This window comes from Maniola hyperantus, chromosome 18 (genome assembly GCF_902806685.2).
Source record: "Maniola hyperantus chromosome 18, iAphHyp1.2, whole genome shotgun sequence".
Lineage (NCBI taxonomy): Eukaryota > Metazoa > Arthropoda > Insecta > Lepidoptera > Nymphalidae > Maniola > Maniola hyperantus.
The window spans coordinates 7,373,857-7,393,785 of NC_048553.1; the positions used below are offsets into that span (position 1 = coordinate 7,373,857).

Below are 19,929 nucleotides of genomic sequence, written 5' to 3' on the forward strand. Positions count from 1 at the left end.
ATAGTATATATACCTATCCTAGCGCTTATATAGGCCGTAAAGAAGGCGCTGTAGATCGTCGTAGGTCATTGTTTTTTAAATTTTGTCTTGTATTTCAGTATACATCGACGGCACAGAATGGAACGGCGTAAAGTTCTTCCAGTTGTCAACGCAGTGGCAGACGCACGTTAAGACGTTCCCCGTAGCTACGTGCGGGGCGCCCCTCGCGCCGCCTGAGACTTAGACACGGACAAACCCAAACACTGGCGGTATCCCTTGCTTTGGCTTCAAGCCTTTGGACTTACAGCGGTTCTTGGCTCTTCGCGTCGGCATTGACAAACATATTGGTAACGTGCGAGATGAATGCCATCCTGAGGAATGACGTTAATGGTGTGATGTGACCTAAGTGGTTAGACAGACAGATTGTCTACAAATTATTACAAAACACACAGAGATTCAGTGGTTCTAATTAGCTTATTTGGTCGGTATTTGATTGCCGCGGGCTGAAATACTAAGCCTTAGTATCCACCAGAGCAAAGAAGTGCGGAGTGGTGTTTAGCAAAACAATCACAATATTGTCATAATGCATACATTTTGAGATTTCACTCGCCATGTGCCATCAACTGTGAAAAGTACGATTTTAGTCCTTATTTTAAAGGTGAACCGTACTTTTAACATGACAGTTGACACATTGAGCCAAAATGGCAAGTGAGATCTCTAAATGTATGCATTATAGATAACGTGATAAATTTTGACGTCATCTGTCAATAAAACTGATTGGTCTGCTCAACACATCTCCGCTCTGGATACCGCCTGGTTGATTTCGAAAAAACTGCATCAATCATTATTGCAATCTCTATTGCAGTGATTGGCTCAATTTATGGTATTTAGCTGCAACAATGCATTTTAACAAATAGCGACAGACAGAGGTGATTGCGATGGTCGCACTAGCTGTCAAACTACCTGGCCCCTAGCCTTATAACACTCACACGATAGCATTCAACTCGCGCGTCTTATGTACATGTACTATATTAGGCGTCGCTTGTCCTAATATACCGCAAATGCGCGATCATCGCAAGACGCGCGAATTTTACTCGTACGAACGCGCTATCAAACATACTGATCTCGAATAGGTGTCCCAATCGGCATTCGCGTATTCGCGTTCTAAGACGCAAGCACGTGATGGTCGCATCACTTACTCGCGCGATGATCGCGTAATCGCGTTGTATGAGGACAACGCCTTTCGCGTGCACGATAACATGATTCTTGAAGCTAGGACGTCATTCTAGTGCACAAGTACCTAAATACAAATAAAATATGTAGGTAGTGAAAGCGTGTGGGTACATGGAAATTTGCAGATGGCAACTTGGTTTCTGAAATCCATTTGAAATAGATTTCATGTTATTGTGCACGTATACATAATAGTGGGTGTCCACTTTCTGTAGTTGGTTTTTGAAGTGAAAACTTTAGCACGTTGGGCGATTTACGGGTGGGTAAAAAGCTCAAGGTTGCGCATGGAAATTAACATGCCAATTTTATTAGCTTTAAAATTTGTTCCTTATCGCAACCTAATAAAGTTCAATTTTTAATGGAAGTGTCGCTTTATCGCGTGTATGCTTTCATAGTTTTAAGTTTTCACTTCCGTCGGCTGTCGCAACTGACTGCCAATTTTTTTCAGTGATGAGTGATTAATGGAGTCATCGAAGATTAGATTAGGTTTTTAATAAAATACAATTTTTGCAATACATAGCATATTAATTTGTATTTTTTATATACTTAAAAAGTAATATTTTTTCTTATTTGGTAGCTCTGTAGAAAAATTAATACGCGTCAGGGATGTATTGAAGTTCAGTGGACACCCAGATTAATGCTAAAGTGTTGATAACTATTTTGTAGGCCGACTAAACCGAGAAATGGGGCTCTAATTATAACCCAACAAAGTCCAAAATTACATGTCTCAACGTTATCCCTTGTAATTATTCATTAGTAACGCTGCGTTACTTATATTACGCTGTCGAGCTGCCATGATTTTAAGCGTAGGCTTTTGTTATGTGACTTTGAATCCTACTTGTTCAGCGTAGACTCTAAATTCCAGCGTAGGTTAGTTCGAAGTTCGAACTCAGCTTATGTTTACGTTCGAGTGGCATAATGAAGGCTCAATAACCACGTTAACTATGCATTATAGTCATTTCGTAGTTTTTAGTAAAGTATTTAACGTATCTATATTCAATGTACTCAAATATATATCGAGGAATTTATGGTTCGTGACATTTCCATGTAACATAGGTTAGGTGTATCGGAGTTTATATGAATAAAACCGAATTTCGCGAGGTATTTTCGGCACATATCAGATAGTTTCGTGCTGGGCGGTTGGCGCGTTTTTAATTTTATCTGTGATTTGTGAATGCAGTTTTTTTAAGTGATAGTCGATCGGTGACTAATTGTTTTGTATTTTTTATAAGTGCAACGGCGATCCGTTCGTGTAGAAAGCAATAGCTTTGATACAGTCGTATAGTGTTTTTGACATATTTTAGATTCTATAAGATATAATCTTCCCTATAATTCCCTTGTATACGCGATCTACCTAGTTCCAAAATATTTGCCAATAAGTCGTGGAAGCGAGCTAATTTCGCAGCGAGCAGTATTACTTAACGAGCTAAATTTTTAAACAACACTTTTACGTTTTCGTAAATTCCGGAGCCAGCTTTGGAAGCTAGTTTTCTATTGCTGCGATTTAAGGAAAGAAAAAACAGGCTTGATTGTTTTTTCAAGCCAACGACTGCTGCACGATATCATATTAATATATTCTCAAATTTAACCATATTATAATAAATGTTTAGGATGTAATACATGTTTATAATTATTATCAATGGATTTTAGGGTAGGAAATTATACACTCCAACGTAAAGTTGTAGGGTCTATGTAACAGTTCCGAACGGAGTTTGACTCTTAGGAAAAATATTGGCAGTGCGTCATTTTTATTGAAATTAATGAATTCAATGTTAGAGAGCAAAGTTTTTGCCAAATGTAGAAATTAAACTGTGTGGTATTCGAGATATAGAAGTGTCTAAAATTTTAACACGCCGCGGCTTATAAGGCTACCGAAGCTCGCCGTGGTCGACCTGGATACAACGACTTAGGTAGTTTAACGAAGGCGAACACAAAATTTGTTTACACGTTTCGACGAAATTGCAGTCAAAATCGGTATATAGACAGAAATATAGCGCCGAATAAAGTTGTGTCAGCGAGAATTAAAATTATTTGTGACGTAGATATGTATTAATAAATATTAATTAAATCCAAAAACAAAGACAGGACTGACAATTTACCTGCCATTTTATGTCCCGTAAAAAGCAAAAAAACAAAATTAATAAATCTAGTCGAACAACAGCTTGTCGCACGACGCGGTCGAGCACGCTCGACTTGCAGTCGTTCAAGTAGACTGTCTTTTTACTTTTATCGAAATTCGAAACTAAAGTCGAACTAATATTATATCAGTTGAACGACCAAGTCCAAGTCTAGTTCTACCCGGTCGATACGTGAAAACGCGGCTTTACGGAGCGTCTTATATGCGTTTCTACTGCAGCATAGCGGAGTTGAACTCATTAAATCAGTGTGAGGATGTGTAAAACATATAATTCACGTCATGTATCAATAAAATCTAATTGGCCTATTTCTGCACATCCTACTCCGCTCCGCTCGTCCCGGCTTGAGTGGAAACGTCCCCCTATTGTTTAGAGACTTGATGTTGTAGAGTGGGCTCGAGGTGCTCTTCCAATTTTCATTTTTTAACGAACCTTTAGGTGCACATTTCGTGAGTGCCAAATTTTTTGAAAATTTATTTGCCAGCTTCGCTATCAATAGAGAATCATATATAAACAAGCTGGAACTAAGTTATTTTTCAGTAAATACCTACTGAAAATGTGAATGACGTTAACCACGCCAAAGAAATGCGGATGACGTCACATCGCATTCAATCGATGCTTGCGTGGCAAATGAATAACTGTTGCGGGCAGGATAGTTTCAGATTATGATACTTTCAGATCTACAAAGTTTTTTGCCTGGTCTAGTGTTATTTATTGATTTGCAAAATGCTTGGAAGACGCTGTAACTTAGATAACTCTACAATGTGGCTAATTCCTTTGTACACAATCTCTAAACTAAACTAAAATATCACGTCTAAATCTATTGCTATCCCTTTCATAATGTTGCTTGCGGAAAAGGAAAGCACTAGATTTAGACCTGTTAATTTAGTTTAGTTTAGAGATTTTGTACAAGAGAATCGGCCCCATTATCTCTTAACGTTATTTTAAATAGTAATAAAATATAATCACACAAATTACTTGGACAATAGTCGGTGTATCTTAGATGTCTATGTGAATAAACTCAATGTAAAGCTGTTAGATTAAGATGTGTATCAAATATGTAGACTACGTATGGCCATGTTTAGATGTGTACAAATATATTATTAAGTTCTCATTGGACGTTGTATGCTTATTTTGCAATTATATTTGCATCTATCCATGGCCCGTTCTCATACTACCCATTTGATGTATGTTTGATTTCATATGAATGTGTAAATTTGTAAGACAACTAAACTAAATTGACTAATCTAAGGTAGAAATCTACAGAGTGCACTGATTTGCTCAGACTTAAAACAGAGTTAAAACAGAGTTATATCTCTACAGTCTGTCTTAAGTAAAAGCAAAGTTAAAGTGTGCTTTTGATCTCAGCCTAAGAGTAGTGCTATTCTTTTCCTCAGGAATTATGTTGAAAATAAGAGCATTGCTTTTAGAACGTCGATTTAGGATTTGTGTACAACGGAATAGGCACCAATATCAAAGGCCTCGAAGTATTCTTATATATCTTATTCCTTATATTGTAGTATTGAACATATCGTAGGTATCGTAAAGGCGGAATAACTCGTGTAGAAATAAAAATTCAAGGTTTCCTTAACGGGATCTTTAGAATTGGCAGCAAAAAAGAAGTTTCATAACCAAAGTACTGCAGCCAGCTAGAAATATTGTACATCAACCTTTAGAATGAGATTTCGGCTTTGTCGAGCGTTATCTCTGTCACTTATACTGATGTGACATTTTGTCGGTCTCAACGACTAAAACCGCTATCTCTTTCTAAAGGTCGATGTACAATATATCCTGCCGGGTACAGCACTCGTACTTCGTAGTAACATTAAGTTGCCTAAACATCTTTTAAAATATAATTGTTGGGGGTTTGAATAAATACGTTAATGCAGATTTATAACAGTAGCTGAATTGCAGGACAATTTCTAGAACTTGTGTTTCATATTTCGCGGCCTTTGAAATGTAACGTAAAAAAACCGGCCAAGTGCGAGTCAGGCTCACGCAATGAGGGTTCCGTACTACAGTCGTATTTTTCGACATTTTTCACGATAATTCAAAAACTATGATGCCTAAAAATAAATAAAAATCTGTTTTAGAATGTACAGGTAAAGACCTTTCATATGATACCCCATTTGATATAGTCACTCACTTCGAAAGTTAATACTAATTATTAATTAGTTCATGACCACAATTTTTTTTTTGTGTGATCTAACCCTAAATTCACGGTTTTTAGATTTTTCCCCAAATGTCAGCTATAAGATCTACCTACCTGCCAAATTTCATTTCATGGTCAACGGGAAGTACCCTGTAGGTTTCTTGACCTATAAGGGTTCCGTTTTTCCTGTTGAGGTACGGAACCCTAAAAATAAGCATTAATATGCCTATAACGTTCATTGAGCCAGTTAAGTTTTCTAATGCCTGTTTCACTAGTTGACGGAACAATCTCAAAATTTTTAAGAGTTCCAGCAAAACTATAACGAATATTTACAATTTCAACATTTTCAAGAGTTGGTAACCCTTTTGCGTTTATGATTACAGGAATTATTATTATCAGTTTTAGGCTACTAGTCTACATTTTGCATTTTGACTTTCTAGGTCCCAAGTCAAGTTAAATAGGCATTAGATTATTGTTTTTAATTATACGATCCGGCGTTATAATGTGAAAATCATTCGTATTGTCAGAATACAGAAAAAAAACATAAACCCAAAAATTGTTTCAAAAGGCCTACAGTAAACCTAAGGCAAATAACACCTTAGGCACTATTCCAATGTGTTTAGTGCCATATAAAAAGTATTGCACAATAATTCTTTGGGTCCGTAACATTACTATATTAACCTTTCGGAATATGTCCCATGTAAGGTGCGCGCGTGTATCGAGTTATAATTTTTTAGACCCTGAGTGTAAGTTTTCAAGTAAAAAAGTGACACTGGGACTGGAGTCTGCATCTAAGGTCTTTTTTCAAGTATAAGTCCCGAAAATTGCTTTTGCGCTGGAACCAAGTCTCATTAACATCGAAATGACGTCATTTTAACGTCAGATGAAATAAAAATATACCATCAGCTCGAAACTTCAGTCTAGTGCTGACGTCACTAAAATGGCGGCTACGCGCATTATCTATTTGCGGGACTTATAATTCAACGTAACATGTGTTGTCGAAAATCTGTTATCTAGTGAGCTGCCGTTTTATATCTAAAAAGCGGTTAACTACAAAAATAGTTTAGTTTAAGAGTTATCGCCAAAAACACACGGTAATCTGTGGCTCTAAAAAGTTTGCTACGTAGGAAAACACTAAAAACTAAGTAAAAATCCTATGTAGCATTTATTATTACATTACATTATTTTTTAGGAAAACTCTCTTAGTCTATTAGTTTTTGAAAATTCTCACGTTTTTTGCGATAACTCAAAAACTTGTTACTTTTGCTTTTTTACAGTTAGCCGCTTTTTAGATAGAACGGCAGTATGGTAAACCGACGTGGTTTGACAAGTATAGTCCGCGACAGGTTCTAGACAAGCGCGCTCCAACCTAGACCTCATCATTGCTTTTCTAAGCATGATTGTCGTGAAGTGCAAGCCTATCTTGCAATAAGAAAAAGGTTGAGATGGCAATCGGGGTATAAGGCGGGGGACCGCCCAGCAAACCCGCACCGGGTTAGCGCAGAGGCTGTCCAGGTATGCGGGGCGTCCCCTTCCCGATTGCCATTTCAACCTGTCGCGTATTATACATACGATTTTGACAGATTTAAGTAATTTTTGTCACGTTTTTTAAAAAGTTACACTAGGGTTAGTTACTGTTGTCTACACTCATTATATTTCTTCACCAGCATGAGTGCTTAACTAATTACTTATTATTATTATTATTGTTTAAAATTAAAGTAAGTCTAGTCTCGTTCATTGCGTGCAAATATTTCTGGGTCAACTTAAGTTCTTTTTTGTCTTAACTGTGGATACAGTAGGCCTGTTGGTTTGGAATAGATATTGGTTCGATTTGGTTGTACAAAAATCTCTAAATTCACTTGACTAAAAAGTAGCGACGCCATAGAATATGGTAGAAAAAGAAGGCAATAAATTTAGTTAGGCCTCTCTATTTAGAGATTGTTTCACAACCGAATTGACACCATCATGTTGCCAGCATAAGTATAAATAAGTCATTGACCAGTATTTTAAATAAACGCACAAAAAAACAAATAAATAGGTAAAACTTGCACATAACTTGCGTTTTTCATAATAATAATATTGATGGCTTGTATAGTTCGAAAGAGTTTTTATTTCTGAAAATGCGAATGCCGTTATTAATAGGTAGGAACTTCTGTAAGGCCCACACGCGGCGAATAAAGGCAGATACTGCTGCTTGCTGATGACGTTCTCGGTATTTCTATGGCACGTATGATGTTGCCAGTATTCGCTTTTTCAGTACTAAAAGCATACGTTGCTCGTCTCGTACTATTAACAACTTTAAGACTTAGATACACGTATACCAAACGCATGTAACACAGAAGACAATTTACAATACATGAAAAACGTCACATTGTGTGCGCAGCTCCTTAGTGCGTCCGTCAATGTAAACATCTTCATACAGTCCCACGCTCTTTGTGTATACAAGCCTTCAGTGGCGAGGGGTGAAAATCTGAAAAAGGGAAGCCGGAGCAACAAAAAAAAGTTCTTACCTAAAAAAATATCAGCTCCACACCACCGTCACCGATTCACCATTTATTTTGTAAAAGCACTGGTATTTTCAAAATCTTTGTGACTTTGAAAAAAGCCTTTTTATGTTGCTGTGAGACACATCTGTGCTTGCTTGCTTTATTAAATACACACTTAACCCAAACCAAATCAAAAACTAAGTATACCTAACCATTTTAGTCTTTAAATTAAAAGATAATAATCAAAGAGATTCCAACACAATCGCTAACACACAAAAACAAATGTAATAAATAGAAAACAAGGCCAGAACAGTCATTTGTATTCGAAAGGAATATGCCTGTTCTTTTTTACGAAATGAGCTAAAATCTAAACATCTACTTAATTATGTGAATTTAATGCCATTTCTTATGTTGAATTACCAAACTGAAACTAAATCAATATTAACTTACACTTATTAGAATTATTAATCACTAACCCCAATTTATTATACTTAAGTATATCAAAATAACATAATCACAAACTTTAAAATCAAGCGCGCATGATGCTTCACCTTCACGTAAACAAAATATGTATCAAAGCGCCCTACAAAATACAAAATAGTAGTATGTACCTGTTGAAACAGTACTGTGAATACAATTTTTAATTTGGAGGTGTAATACAGTAACCCGGCATGCAGCGGCTTATTCGTGTCAAATTTGTCTGACCTGTCAGAGCTACAAATTCGTATTTGCTACCGGGCCAAATTAAATTGGTGGTTCTCGTCCGTAAAGCAAGACAGACGTTGTTCGCTTCCTAGGGAAATGAAAGAGATGGAATGCTAAGAAAGCGCTAAGGCATAACCCGATTATAAACAACTTAACCTCCAATCCGGGTTTATTAGTCTTGGGATGACCCTAATATGAATCAAACGCAGTTCCGATGTCCACAGTCTTATATTCAGGTACACTTGTAACATCCACTTAGTTTATATCTAGCTTAATTAATCACCTAGTACTTATATCTCGCTTAATTACTTTTTTTTTTCTCTCGCTCCGTCCGTCCGACGCCGCTACCACTGTCACACCTCCACTCACGGGTGACAGATGGCAGGTTTTCTGTGTTGCCTACAGTCGTCCATCCTGCTCCAGATATGTCCTCATATCTGACCACTCGGCCTTCCAACCGAGGGTAATGCCCTCATACCCATAACTCAATAGGAGCAACATAGAATACCTTAACAGTCCTATATTATAATTAATATGATTAGTATAATAATTCCTCTAACAGATCAAAGCTAACATTGTTAGATTTAACAAGTGCACAAAACAAGTGCCAATGAGACCTACAAAATACTGGTATCAATAATCATTATGTACATTGCAATCAACATCTTTAAGTCTAATTCTTATAAATACACAACAAATCACACTGAGATAAGTAAATAGTAAATACTATAAGTCATTCTGATTTAAGCTTGATATTAAGAAAATTGTATGATCTAGTTATTGTTAGTGATATACGTATACAACCAATTCACAATAGTATAATCAAATATTGAAATCAACACAATTTATGTTAATACTTAATACAAGGAAATTATAGTGAAATCAATAATTTTATTTTTAAATATTATTATGAACTACATATTCTTCAAGTTTGTATTTGTATTTAGTAATACGTGAATAAATATTTGCATGGCAAATGTGGCAATACTAATTATGAGAATTATAAAACATCTTTGGTAATTTGCATTTAAAGCGAATAAAATATAATCAACCTTAAACAAAACAACAACGAGGAAAGAAAAGAAGGATAGTGAATTATCACCAACTTAAATTCTGAGTGCTAAGTACTCTATGATTTTAAACAATGTCACTATCAGTTTTCAATTAAAGTAAGTTTGTTTGCCCTTTCCTTCTTACCACTGTAATGACATGAATTCTAATCCTACATAATGCTCTAATGCAACACAAATTACAATATTTTCACTAGTATATACATTTTAAGAGATATGGTAAGAGTTGTTGGATCCCATTGACCATTACTAACACTTTATACAAAATTAATCACAAAGTTTTACAATATACTAATGAACCTAACTACTTCTGTAGACTTCATAATTTCTTTAAACTTAAAAATAAATTAAAAGAATATCTTATAATCCAATGTTCTCATACAATTGATGAATATTTGATATGAGTTGACCTTGATTATAATGTTTTTGTAGTGTTTCATGCATTACCAATTTGATTATCGTGAATTGACATTTAATTATTCTCAAGTGGTACCTACTGATTGACACCGTTGAAAAAAAATAAAATAAAAAAAATATATATATATATTACAATATAAGTATGTAACGTAAAACAAATAATAAGAAAACAATATGCCAATCTTTAATTGCATATATGTAGTATTATACTAAGCAATATCGGTAAGTATATGAATAATGATTGTAAAATAATTTTGCAGACCAGAAAGGCAGAGATGTCGGCACAGATATTATGTGACCATATTTTGTACTCTACTTGAATAACAATAAAAGATAATTACCTATCAAATTGAGTTATTGAATATTGAACCTATGTCTACGAAGTCAAGATAAATAATATGGTTAAATGTAGTTGTTATTATTAATAAGTACTAAGATCGAAACAAACCACAATGTATTCTAAGGAGACCCCAATAATCATATTATTCCAGAAATTTAAAGAAACATGAATCCACTAATTGATAATGATACACACAGTACAGATCACTATGAGATCTACAATGTGTAAAATGTAATCCTATATTTTCAAATAACTGAGACGACTGCCTCTGACTGTATCTCGATTGTAGCACAACAAATACTATTATTAATATAACAAAATAAGTCACAATGATGTTAGCCAAGGTATTATTGTATTATTATAAACTCGTTACCTGTGATGCCCCATATCATCTTTGCACTAGGGGCAGATGCATGCATAACTGTGTCTACCATAAGCCCCGTAAGTGCGATAGAGAGCGCAACAGACGGCGTTTTGTTGCCCCATTTTATTGTCTCGCAAGCAACGAGTCCTTCATGGCACTATAGACTTAATTGATGTAACATACAATAAAATCTGATTTCTGGAAACTTCCATTCTTGTACATTCTTGAGCGCGTAAGGACGAACGATGCCAGAGACCCTCGTCCTCTTATGATAATATGGTTAACTTGAACACGGTGATTGAGGACAAACAGCACCAAACGCTGCACCAACCCAGCGTCATGCTGAGCCGTGAATTGCCGCATCGGTCACCGTTGCTTGTCTCGTGTCAGTGTGTAACAAATGAATGACAAAGATGTAGGAAATTATTTCGTGATACATTGGTGTACTTATACGCTTTAATAACATATCAGCGATCCATACATTAATACCTAGCGAGTGAAGTAAGCAAGCCTTCGTGCGCGAACTGCTTATATAGTCTATTGGAATAGATGTTACTTGAAATAGTATTTAAGAATTTGCTCTTTACTGTGCTGTTTCCACCAAACATCAACGTAATACAATGAGTGACTGCGAAGATGTACATTAACATGAACCGATATTTAGCATTTACAATCAGCATGTCATTTTAGATCTACTTTAAAGGGTCTATACAACTTCTAGCTACTACGTACCGAATTCAGCAAGACATAATTAATATATCATTACGGAATACGTCAATTATAAGAACTTTAATTTGAATTTAAGTAACCCTTGAACATTAGTGAGTATCTGCTAGAACAGGTAAAGTGATTTCCAACCATGATATCTACTTCTGTACCTCTATTCTGTAGATAAATCTATTATTATTAATAAAAAGGATACACCCTTTCCACTTGCCGACCCCGAATTAGTCTGCTTGTTTTCCATCAAATTAACTAGACTCCCTCTTGTCACCATCGCGACCCGATCAGTTGCTGAAGTTCATACTGAAGATCACCGTCCACTCGCATCGGGATTATCGAATCAGGTTTTACCAGACTATTATTGTTCGTCATTTTTCAGACGCTTCGTCAGCCGTTTTCCAATTCGTTTGTTGGTTCTTACTAGGACCAGCTTTTGTCACCGGAATACGATCCATTGTTTACGTCAGTATTGCCACCTTCCATTTGTCATTCTTGATTCCTTATTCTTAGGTCTATATTATAGTCAATGCTGCCCTCCTTTGGCACGATTGCTTTGACACAATTGGGACAAGTTATATTACATAAACTATTCTCAGTAATTACCGCTTATCACACCAGGAATAGGTCCATACATAAGTCGGTATTCTTTTCTCCCATTTGCCACTTGGTTCATCATAAAATATTCTCAGGAATCACCGCTTATCACACGAGGAATAAGTCCATACATAAGTCGGTATTCGTTTCCCCTATTTGCTTGTTGGCTTATCATAAACTATTCTCAAGAATCACCGCTTATCTCACCAGGAATAAGTCCATACATAAGTCGGTATTCTTTTCTCTCATTTGCCGGTTGGTTCATCATAAAATATTCTCAGGAATCACCGCTTATCACACCAGGAATAAATCCATACATAAGTCGGTATTCTTTTCAACTATTCTCAGGAATCACCGCTTATCGCACCAGGAATAAGTCCATACATAAGTCGGTATTCGTTTCCCTTATTTGCTTGTTAGGTTATCATAAAATACTCTCAAGAATCGCCGCTTATCACACCAGGAATAAGTCCATACATAAGTCGGTATTCTTCTCTCTTATTTGCTCGTTAGGTTATCATAAATACTCTCAAGAATCACCGCTTATCACACCAGGAATAAATCCATACATAAGTCGGTATTCTTTTCAACTATTCTCAGGAATCACCGCTTATCGCACCAGGAATAAGTCCATACATAAGTCGGTATTCGTTTCCCTTATTTGCTTGTTAGGTTATCATAAAATACTCTCAAGAATCACCGCTTATCACACCAGGAATAAGTCCATACATAAGTCGGTATTCTTCTCTCTTATTTGCTCGTTAGGTTATCATAAAATACTCTCAAGAATCACCGCTTATCACACTAGGAATAAGTCCATACATAAGTCGGTATTCTTTTCAGATATTCTCAGGAATCACCGCTTATCGCACCAGGAGTAAGTCCATACATAAGTCGGTATTCGTTTCTAATATTCTCAGGGATCACCGCTTATCGCACCAGGACTAAGTCCATACATAAGTCGGTATCCTTTTCTCTTATTCACTGGTTGTCAGTTCGTTTAGAGTCTAAAAATAATAATCACATTCATAACAATGACACGTTATATCATAACAATATTAAACACCATTTTTTTTATTAGCTTCCCCAAGACAGCCACCAGAAGCGATTATTTGTGTACAGTCAATAGAATGAATATTATAGTGTCAACGTTTATGGCAAACCCGCTAAGTGTTTGCTCCCTTAATATCTCATTTGATTAATCTTCTTCTTAATTTGCTTTATGGCTTTCAGTAATTTGATTAATGATTTGAAAGACTAGTTATCGAGACTATTGAACTCAACACTCAAATCGATATTCTCAACTATTTGTGGAGTATCTACAGTAGTAAACATCTTTAGTTCACCGTGGGCTCTACCGCGGTTGTTTGACAGCTACAATGTCACGATCGCAATCATCTCTGATTGGTTAATGCTCGCTCACTATTGGCCACAATGCATTGTTGCAACAAGAATCGCACAAATTCAGCCAATCAGAACAATAATGATTGATGCAGGTTTTAGACAATCGCCCTACGTGTAATGTCTGCAGGTGATAATAATTGTGCAACTCGTTTGAAATTTTAATATAATTTAAGGGCACACACACAAGAGACAAATCCGTCTTTTGTTTATAATAATTATATTAATAATTTATTTATTTAGTAAAAATATGCATCTCATAAGCTCCTTTTTCCAAAGTCAAATAGCTAGTCAAAATTTGGGCAGTAAAGGTAGGGAATCCGTTTCTCCACTATTTATCCGATGGGGCTTGCAAGGTTAAGATTTACACTTCTCTGTATACTGACAATTTCATTTCTTATTTCAGATCTAAACCTAAGTCAGAGATCGAATTATTCGTGCATTATTTATACCCGAGAAACAACGATATGATAAAATTATGTGTTAGTAGGCTATATAAAGAAATACAACAATCCAGACCCTGTTATACATAACATTGCCACAGTCATTGCCGCTTCATTTAATAACACCTTCGTAACTCTCTTTTGTTATTAGAGACGCATCTTTTAAAGTTTCCTTTACTCGTACATAAAAATTGAACTTCGTAACTTAGTATTTCTTTCTAATTTCTATTATTACAGCAGATAGTATCATCTATTAAGTTGGTAAGCCAATCCAATAATAACAACAGTAAATATGATGTACTTGGTAGTTAACCTGTTGTTCAGTGTGTGTTTTTCCGAGGTAGTAAGTACCTAAAGGCTTTGATTTATGAAAGCAGATTGTACAACAAGGGCACCAAACAAGCCACTTGAGCCGAGTTATAAACACTGATTTTCACTTCGATTGCGAGGAAATGTAACAATATAATATTACTATAAGTACATATCTATAGATTGACCGAAAAGAGTAGGGATTAAATGAGGGTGCTGTAATGAGTTTGTAGGTAGGTATAGGTCGCAACCTCAATACAAGTGCAAAAGTTCACTGGCACCATAGAAATTACATAAATTCTTTCTCATCCATATGTCATTCAGAGAGACTGTTGTTTACCTCTAAATACCTTGTGTATAACAGCATGAAACGCACTTTAGTCCTCTTATAGCCTGCGTAAAATAGAACCTTACGAGCATGAGAAGTGGAAACGTGTTTTTATTTTATTATTATTTTTATTTTCCAAACGAATGCATGTCATCTATTAGTATAAGAGGATGTCAGCTACTAGTGACTTTATATGAATGTGATAGCTCACATAATTTTACCTTTTTTAATTATAAAACTCTAAGAACATTTGAAAGAACCACTGTTATGCTGATAAATAAATATTTTAATTCAAGTCCATTTATTTATTTTCATCTGATCTGATCAGTTAAATTCACTTTAGGTTAATATAATAATGATTCAATTCATTTTCCTTTCATAACCTCACCTCTCCTTAAATGGTGGTTGCAGCAAATGTAATTTATAATTTCCACAAGGGTGAGCAAACGGAACAAAAGTACATACTAGCACTTAATATAAATTTTATTGGTATAAGAATCAAATAAAATTCCAACATCCACATGGCTACTTTCGTGAGCATGAGTGTTGTATGTCTTTCTGTTTCTGGTATGTACATAGTTAGATTAATTCAAACCTGATATTTCATACCCTATACTTACTAGGTATTCAAAGTAATCTAATAACTCTAATTTGGTCGAATAAGTAAACCTACAGATTCAAAATAGGTTCAATGTTACCTACTTTATCTAGTGGACCAATTAATTATTTATTAGCTGATCCACCCCAGGTCTAATTTTCCAAAATCTTTTCTTTATGTCCAGTAGTAGCTTAGTAGAGAACTCAAATCATATTTGATTATGCAGGGCCTGCGGGTTGATCTATGTCTGTCAGTACATAATACAGACTATTCAGTCGGTAGATAGGTATTCAATGGGTGCATCTGGCAATCGACTCTATTAGTCTCCCTATCACTGTCTATCATTCTCACAACCATACCATGCCTACCATAGACCCAAATCCAAAAATCTTACATTAAATGGTAGGTAATGAAAACACATGCACCTGACACATATTTCAGGCATTCTATCCTTAAATTGTACTAAAATATTACTATGTGTATAGTTAAGTATGTAATTATTTAATTAAAGAAGAATAACTACTCATATTGAGACTATTCAATTCAAAGTTTTAAGACTTTATTTTAGTTACTAGGTAAACTAGATTTGCCTCAATTAACCATAGTAGTATTCAGATGTTTCTTACCTTCTTATTACTGTATTACATAACAATACCTTGAGGTTACAGCCTCCATCATAATGAGGCAGGCCGGGATGGCTTTTTTTTCTTTTGTATCATTACAACAGGCCTCACACCAAGAGTTACTGTGTTCTTATCCGATCCATGCAGGTACATGACTGCTTCCAATCACAACTTGAAGGTTATGTGCACTTCTCCACCACAGATGCAGGCCAAACCACTTGTTCATCTCACATTCGTCGACCTCATCGTCAAGTCGGGGTCACAGGGTCGTGGACATCATCAGAAAAGTTGTCAAAACATGAAAAAAATGGTAACAGTTGAATAATCTCGGAAATATTTCATTTAAGTGACACCAGTATCAAGTACATACCTACTTGATTATATCAGACCCCTGTATATAACCCAAATTTTGCACTAAAACCATTGATTGACCCATTGATGTAGATATGACCGTTGTTATTGTAAGATTATTATTTCTATTTTTAACTAAAGCACATGTACATATTTCTTTTTTTTTAAATGATTGTTGAATGATTTAAATTAAGACTTGAATAAAATTATACTGTTAACATTACTTCCTAAATAGATAAAGTTAAGTAGATATTCATTCTAAATTTTCACATTTTATTATGCTATGATAATGTACTATAGGTAATAATTTGCACACTCAGTTATTGGTTGAATGTGTTAGATCAAAACAGATTTAAGACCAAATTGTACCACATTCTAGCAAATAAACTCTATTTTTTATATTTCTACACTAGCTCATGTATCAAGTACTTACCTACATAATAATCTAATTGTTTTCTTGATTCTACTTTAATATAGGTAGGTGCCTATTTGGTTTAAAGTATTTCATATCACTTATTACCTTATTTCGATTTTAAAATACAAGGTGTTAGTACTACGGTGCGTTGCATCCAGTCTTGAAATTAAACTACTTATAACTTCATAGATCAAATCTTGGGCTAGGTATGTCCCTACATAATAATCCATTAAAGCGGTCAGAACAAAACTATAATCCCTTACTTTGAACTCTCAAATAAGTCATAATGCTGATATCTACTTACTATTAATAATTATAGCCTTCACTTACTCTGTTCTAAAAGTATCAATTGGTAATATTGTAACTTATCAAATACCTACTTAGGTATTTTGATGCAGTAATCTAACATTAGGCACTCTTAATATTCACCCATGCTTTAATGAACATCCACTGTAAGAAGGTAAGTACACAGATTCACCGTTTCAATACAACCTATGGATGCATTGGACCCATCGACCTACGTACTTCTGCTTGTTCCAGACAGTGCAAGGTGCTTTCCTCAAACCAATCTCTTGAGTAGTTGCGTTGGAGACAAGCCCTCCAACTCGATACAGGTCTACTCAAGTACTCCCAAAGTAATAGTGTAGCACCATTGCAGTTTGTATATATTTCATATTCACTTTGTTATTCGTTCAGGTAGGTTTCTTCATATAATTTCCGATATAAGTACCTAATAAATATGTTGCTATGCGTCTTGTACAGGCACTTTTAACATCTTCCAGGATAGACCCGCATTTTTGGGCATGAATCACATCCAATCTTCTGATATAAACAACTTAACCTCCAATCCGGGTTTATTAGTCTTGGGATGACCCTAATATGAATCAAACGCAGTTCCGATGTCCACAGTCTTATATTCAGGTACACTTGTAACATCCACTTAGTTTATATCTAGCTTAATTAATCACCTAGTACTTATATCTCGCTTAATTACTTTTTTTTTTCTCTCGCTCCGTCCGTCCGACGCCGCTACCACTGTCACACCTCCACTCACGGGTGACAGATGGCAGGTTTTCTGTGTTGCCTACACGATGTTTACCGGGTTGTTTGCGAGTTTACTATACTATTATATTAGCTTGTTTATAACTATGACTTGATGCATAGCATAGATTTTATTTGATGTTATTATAAATTTTTAGGCAAATAAATTTCGTACACAGTACGTAGCATGCATTTGGGCTTTGGCCTACATTTATGTCACTAAGTACTAGTAGTACCTAAGTACTTACGCTATACCTATGCCAATTCTGAAAGGGAAGCCGATGGGAATCGTGTTATATGGACATTTCGCCACTGCAAGCCTTATAGGTTGTCATTACTTCCAAACAATATAGTGGTTGAAACAAAAAAGAACTCAAGTTACCGTTAAATGATAATTTTAGAGGCCTAGCCTAATGTGCATGATATATAATCCGTACAAAATGACTTCTCACGCGCCATTTTAACTCTATGTGTCAACTGTCATGTCAAAAGTAGGTACAGTTTACCTTTAAAATAAGGACTAAAATCGTATTTTTGACATGAAATTTGACACAAAAATGGCGCGTGAAAGTAATTTTTTACGCATGACACAATACTATTATATTATGTATATAATTTTCAGTTTAATAGAGTACGTTTTAATCTAAAGCTTGGTAAAACAGGTTAATCCCGTGAGGGATTTAGATTGACTTAGATTGAATCACGAATCCTATGAGGGATTTAAAAATCTTAGCGTGAATCACGATTGTATGTATGCGACTACAGTTTGCCGTATAGATTGGTTGACGAAATAGGCACGAGGTAATCGCTGCCGGCATCCTGCGCGGGATTTGCCTGTTTGACCAAAGCTTAAGCTATCAAATATGTCGCTTAGTGTTATATGATCTCATAACTCCTGACTGACTTGACAATTTAATTTTTCTAATTATTTGGCTGTATTACGAAGGATGAATGAATATGTATTATAAGAAGGTATTTAATGCAACTTGTAATCATTTATTGTAGCAACATACTTATAACACGCGACCCTATCCTATACGCGTGTTATCCAGACTCAGGTATCTGTAGTCTAGGTCTCGCACAGAGTTCTCGTCATTCAAACTACTCTGGTCGATTTTAATAATAATGTCTTCGCTTGCAACAACATTTTACAGATACTAAAAAGAGTTTAAAGTGATTACTACAACACAAATACATATAAGCTAAGGGATTTGTGTTAAAATAACATTTTAAATATTTTTTCATAACTCCATATTGTGGAAATGATTTGGCAACTACACTGAATTCTGAATTTTTGTCTGTTTTTTGTTTACAAACTGGGACATTCTTGTTTGAGTCGATTTTACGATTTGACTTGATTCAAGATGCGTGGCCTGTGATGGGTAGAGTTGCGTGTTCTATTATAGGTGTACCTTTATTATGTAACAATAATTCATCACAAATAATTATTTCAGCCGCAAAACGGCGCATAAATATCCTTTAGTGTAATGGAAGTTCTTTTAAGTTGAATTAATTAGTACAAAAGTATATTTACATTCTTTAAAAGCATCTAATTTTGAAAAAAATTGTTTGTAATTTCAATGAAGTAGTGAAGGTGCAATAAATGAAATGTGTTTTAGTATCATTTGTTTTACAGTGAGTTGGCTTGGTGGAACTACGATTATTTCACTTTTACAAGCTTAAGTTAAGTCATGAGATTTTTATTTTATCACAACTTGCAAATATGATTTGTATTTATTGTACAAATAAAATTTTGCATTAAAATAAACTTGTTTTATTTAATAACCAGCTGGTGTTGCCAGTCCACATATTTAAAACAAATGTTTACTTGCTTCAAATTCAGGTCAAATTTCGTTAAAATTAGTTCAGCAGTTGAACTGTGAAAAGGCAACAAATATACTAATGGAGATGTATTTTGAATATTAAGATGCGCAGATGAGGGACTGCTGTCCCGTCCCACAGGACAAAAATTGATCCCTAAAGAGTTGCATCGCATAGCCACAATGGGCTTAAATATTACGGCGAAAAACGGTAGTAACCGACTTTAGTCCTCCGTGGATAAATAATTAGACCCTCTGAGCAAACTAGTTATTATGGATATTGCTACAAAAGGTAGAAGGCTGGAAGTAAAGTTTATAGGTTTTCCGTTTTTCTACGAAATAAGTTATATTTAAAAAAAACAGGTAGGTAATAAAGGAATTTTATAAGAAAAATATTCCAATAAC

At 35.1% G+C, this 19,929-nt stretch overlaps 1 protein-coding gene across 6 annotated transcripts in view; it reads left to right on the forward strand.

Moving 5' to 3' along the window:
• Nucleotides 1-5,451, forward strand: part of KrT95D (phosphofurin acidic cluster sorting protein KrT95D) — a 114,896-nt gene extending 109,445 nt beyond the window's left edge. For all 6 annotated transcript variants that reach the window (XM_069504726.1, XM_034977892.2, XM_069504727.1 and 3 more), the window contains one exon: nt 99-5,451. In XM_069504726.1, the coding sequence (XP_069360827.1) occupies nt 99-223 (125 nt within the window). In that variant the 3' untranslated portion in view covers nt 224-5,451. The remainder of the gene's footprint in view (nt 1-98) is intronic.
• Nucleotides 5,452-19,929: the final 14,478 nt, after the last annotated feature.